The sequence below is a fragment of the Plasmopara halstedii genome (assembly GCF_900000015.1).
Source record: "Plasmopara halstedii genome assembly, contig: Scaffold_3060, whole genome shotgun sequence".
NCBI classification, from domain to species: Eukaryota; Oomycota; class Peronosporomycetes; order Peronosporales; family Peronosporaceae; genus Plasmopara; species Plasmopara halstedii.
The window spans coordinates 3,137,253-3,142,749 of NW_020189964.1; the positions used below are offsets into that span (position 1 = coordinate 3,137,253).

General features: G+C 38.6%; 1 protein-coding gene across 1 annotated transcript; it reads left to right on the forward strand.

Annotated features, from left to right (window-relative positions):
* Window positions 1–1,648: 1,648 nt before the first annotated feature.
* On the forward strand, window positions 1,649–5,251 carry PHALS_07133 (uncharacterized protein; the record flags this gene model as incomplete). The annotated part of the gene is made up of 1 exon (XM_024720549.1): window positions 1,649–5,251. The coding sequence occupies one exon, from the start codon at window positions 1,649–1,651 to the stop codon at window positions 5,249–5,251; it is 3,603 nt and encodes a 1,200-aa protein (XP_024585737.1).
* Window positions 5,252–5,497: the final 246 nt, after the last annotated feature.

Genomic DNA, 5,497 nt, shown 5'->3' on the forward strand with positions numbered 1-5,497 from the left:
TCATTCTCGTGAAACGTGCGGCTTTTCGAAATTCCGTAAATCTTCATAAATACCATAATTTCGGTACTAATGTCAATATAGATTATATGATGTTTCAATGCTTTATTTGTCTAGATGGAAACGTGCGCTCATACCAAATCAGTGCTCATTATCGAAATTGCTTCAACGATATCTTGCATTGGTCACTTGTGCATAAGATTAGCATCATCAAGAAAAAGTCAAATCCATTTTACATGGAATTGAGCACAATATATGTGGATCGTCGATTCGAAGTTTGCGACCTTTCGTTACGGAACTGATAACGACATGTTAAACTGGAGTTTTTGCTATTGAGGGTGAAGAGTATCACTTGATATTTTTTCACGCCGTCTGTTGGGCAAAATCTGTCCCATGATTCCGCTCGTTAGTCGCCATTTCAGGAAAATCAACAAAGCGAGTCGCGATTTATATTCTCCAACAACTAGAGACGACCCTTTCGCGCAAATTTGGTATCAGACAGAGATATTTTCTTCTCCCTCACAATGTATTTCGGTCTGACTCTAAACGTTTAAGCGCAAGACAACCGACAAAACTCATGTTGATTCTTCCAACGTCTTATCGAGTCATCATAAATGATCTGAATAATTCTTTGCAACGTCAAATTTCATCTGATGAAAAGATATTAGTAATGAAATAATAAAAATTAATTTAATTAGTCTCCGTTTTATCGCAAATTTGTCAAGTGGGTTTGCTCAATTAGTATTTAAATATTTCCTTCGATAGTTCGTATTAACGATCAAAATTGTTAGTAAAAAAACATATGGTGTGAATGGACCCCAGCGATCGCTCTATGTCTGGGTAACAAATGATGATGCATAATTGCTCTGGATGCCTCCTGTCGCAATTACAATCTCTCCCATCACTGCTGTGTCTGAAGATTAAGAACGTATTTGAAGTACTTGTGAACATAATATAACCTTCTATACATTATATCAAAACATACTATAAGATAATAGAGTAAAGAAATGTCAATGATTAAAAATCCCGATTATTGGAATATCGGTACACTAAATGAATGGCACTCAGATAAGTTTCCTATCTTCAAGAGAGAGTCAGTCAATGCTTTGTAAGTAATCAACAAAACATCAGCATATTCTTCCTTCGTGCTGTCATTGTCATTTCGTAGTCGCACTCACTTTTGTTTCTTTAACGCTTTTCATCTAGAAATTCGAGATTTAGTCGTATTTTACTAAATAATAAATTGAGAAAATAAAGAAAGTTATTTAAAAATGATGGGAAATCCATTCGGATCGGCAGAGACCGTGGTACACATAAAGGTACGCACAATACTCTAGTTTGACGTCCATCTTGTCGTACGAGCTAAGCTCTGTGCCATACCACACTTTCACTTTTCTCCTCAGCACTTTAGCCGTTGCTAAAAGAAAAAAAGTTTAAAGTCATTCTAACGAGGTACATTTTAATATTTCATGATGTAAAATCGTCTTTCTTTCTGACTCGACTCTATTGTTTCTAATTGGCTAAGACGTTTCTTTTCTGCCTTTCTAGACCCGATCCCAAGTCAGCTCTCACATGGATTCACTCCTGGAAGGACAAACGGCTTCTTCTACGTAATTAACCAACCGCACCTTTCCCTCCTTCCCATTAGATCATGACGTCAAATGCGAGTTTCTCGCATCTTGTCCCACGTTTAGAAATTCAAACCGATACGACAGAAATGACACAACAAGAACATGAGCTTCGAACACGGGTACAAGCTGTTGCTAGACGACGACGACCATCAGATGACGGAGATGGGAGTGAAAGTCATCGCTCGAGTCTTGTGTCCCATCATTCCCATACTTCAGCACAATCGGCTCCTGCTACTGATTGGATTTATCGTTCACATCAGACGTTACATTCAGGACCAAGTCTCCGTCCAGTAAAACAATCAAGTTTTCGTGATCAATTTGATGAAGAACGATGTAGTCTCCCAACACTTGATAGCTTTGAATCAAGTCGATCTCGTCGACCAAAAGAGAAAACAACGTTCTGGAAACAGAAAGAGACGAGCAAAAGTCCAGTACCAGCATATTATGTACCTCAATCACCGGCATATACTGTACCTCCAAATCGATCAAAATCGGGTACATCTCATCTATCCGAACGAAAAGGAGCGGTGATTACTGAAGTAGGAGAAACAAATCTTGTTCTTCCTATGTTTAAAACAGATCAAGTGGGACAATTCTCTTCAGACACTCAAGTAAACCATGGTGCGAAAACACCATTTGATGCTTTGCAGTATTATACACAAACAGCGCCTCATGTGTCCATTGAAGAAGCTCAAAAATACACGTTTGCGATTGTATTAAAACATACGGAAGAGATTTTTCAGCTTTTAAAACGTCGTTTTCCTTCTCGTTCATCGGCATCCATTCGACGTGAATTACCAGAACAAGTGAGTGCATTACAACAAAAATGTGTACGACGATTGATTCAAGCAGGACTTGGGGTGGTTTTATTGGATAATGCATTGTACGACAGTTATTTGGACGATCAACGTGGGATTCATCATAAACCAAGTGAGAAAGAAGATAGTGGACGCAATTTATGTATTCTTGTGGATCCCAAGAAAAATCCAGATTTACTCTTACATGAGTTCAAACGTGAATTGGATGAATTGTCGATTAAACGAGGAGATGCACTTGGTCGATTAGCTGAAGAATCCCTTGATTCAATCAAAGAAATGTGTTTCTCACCGGCTCTTGAATTGCAATTGACGCACAATATTATTCAAAATGCATTTAAAGATTATGATAAAGAAGAATGGGTCATTGATGTGAATAAAGAATTGACTGTACGTGATGTGATTATCGAATGTTTTCCACTGCATGATCGTGCGTTTAATAAAAAGTTTTTCGATGAATATCGAAAACGAACGTTTGAGCTGAATTTACGTAAAGCTGCTGCGGGAAATAGCGATCGATGGGCTGTGGAAGAATTACGGCTACACTTTGGCGAGCGTGTGGCGTTTTTATTTGCTTTTATGCACATTTATACCAAACATCTTTTACCATTAACTGTCGCGTGTCTCTTTTACTACTTATGTTTTCGCTTTTCATCCACTCCACGTTGGCGACAATACATGGAAGGACTTGCAGTTATTGGGGTCTCAGTCGTTTGTTTCTGGGGTCCATCTTTTCTTGTGTGTTGGGCTCGAGAAACTCGTTTACTAGTGGAGAAGTGGAACTTAGCTAAGTATCAAAACACAGTTTATGAACGCAATGATGATAATCCAGGCTTTAAGTACGTATGGGTAAAGAATCAATTGACGCACGAGATGGAAAAGGTTCCTAAACAGCGAAAAAATCACTGGATCCAACTCACGATGCTTTTCTTTGTACTTACTTGTGCAGTGATTCAATGTTTATGTCTCGTACCTTTCATTCAATGGTATGTGTACGCAAAAAATGCACCCACATGCGATGCGTGCAATGGTGATTCAGAAGAATCGTATCCCTGCATCTGGTTCGTAACGTGTTTTAACTCAACCACGTCAGCATTAGGAACAGATCGATGGGTCTACATCTTGCTTCAAGGGATTCTTTTGGGTCTTTTAATTGATATAATATTCTTTGAATTGTTCAATTGGATGTCTGAAAAGTTTGTTCAATGGGAGAATTACGCAAAAAAGTCGGATCATGAAAATCGTTTAATTCATCGACGCTTTGTATTTGTTTGGAGCAATTGGTTCTTTTGGTTTCTCTTTATTTCGTTTGTCTATATGCCATTTGGTGACAAGATTCTTAAACTGTTTCATCAAATGGGTCTTGGAGCGATGGCACCGTATGAATGGAATCCAAATTTATTGACACTTGATACACTGTTTGTCACACCTCTTGTAGTGACGCAATTTCTAAATATGGTTCTTGAAACTATTGCCCCCTATCTTTTACGAAAACTGCGTGGTCGTCCATCTATTGGATGTCGTCAAGCATCCGTTTTAAACTATTGTTCACGTCATTTTTCCCGTCGATTTCGCTTTGTCAAAGCTTCAAAACAACAAGTGACGATACAAGAGACAGCAAGTACAAGTCAAAGTAGCCAATTAAATTATTCTGAACGGAAAGACAAGAACGAACATGTTGTGAATTTAACTGCCACGCGACTTGCTCACTATGTACAGAAAGATACTGGTTTTCATGTTCAAGTTTTGCCCATGTCGGACGATTCAAATAAATATTCGGCATATGAGATTCTTGCGGAAGCAAAATTACCAATTTTTGATCCCATGCTTGATTATCTCGACGCGTGTATTCAATTTTCGTACGTGATGATGTTTACTGTCGTATGGCCTTTGTTACCGTTTCCAGCATTTTTTAACAATATCTTAGAAGTTCGTGGAGATGCTTTTCGACTCTTATTTGCTAATCGTCGTCCAATGCCTCGACGTGATACATCGATTGGCGAGTGGGCAACTGTTTTAGCATATGCAAACATTGTAGGGGTGACGGTTGTCTCTGCTTTTGTCGTTGTCTACCATTATGGATTTTTCGTCACGAATTGTAATTTTACATTCACAGCAGCTTATGTCGTACCTTTTGGTACAATTGAACCAAACGAAACGATTGATCCTAGTGCATGTGTGAATGAAAGTGGTTCATCGCGATGGCGTATGTTTCAAATTGTTTTGTTTGTTGTATTGGAACATGTCAGTTTTTGTATGCGGTACTTGGTCTTGCAATTTGAAAAGACACCATCTTCCATTCGTAGTTCAGGCTACTTGCGTTTAAAGCAGATTCAACACTTGACATCTTCCATTGCTGCACCGCCATCCCAATTGGAGTATGTTCAACGGTTACGTGTATTGTTTAATCAATACGATGAAGATGGTGATGGACATCTAGTCGAGTTTGAATTGATTCAACTCTTAGCTGCTTGGCTGTGTAAACATCCATCTGAACTTCTTCCGTATTCGGGTCTGATCTTTCGATATATGGACAAGAACAAATTAGGGCGTGTACCCTTTTCAACGTGTTGTTTAATGATGCAGCATGTGAATCATGATCGTTTCTTCTCGTGTTTATTAGGACTGTACGACCCATTGAATGGTGCGTACAATGAAGAAATTCGTCGAACATGTGATCCCATTGAATTGCATCGGGTCTTGAGCGAAGTATCGGAGGTACAACGTCAAAGTGCCATGAGTCGAGCTTCGATTATGACGGATGCTTCACGTCCGCGAGACTCAACGTTTTTTTACGTTGAAAGTTAACGTGACTGATTAGAAAGTTTTTTGCTATAGACTAACTGATTGATAATATAAAAGGAATCTTTGAATTGTACATTTTGATCATCTGTGCAAGGATTTAAGGTACATACTACATGAATGTCACTACTATCCCTCGGATTAGAAAAGCTCTGAAGTAGTACTATCATGACGTGTCATGATGAGGGTCATGAGCAGGCCTCTTCAAATTAGTCAATCTATTTATAGATAACCAATTTAACTAATTTCATT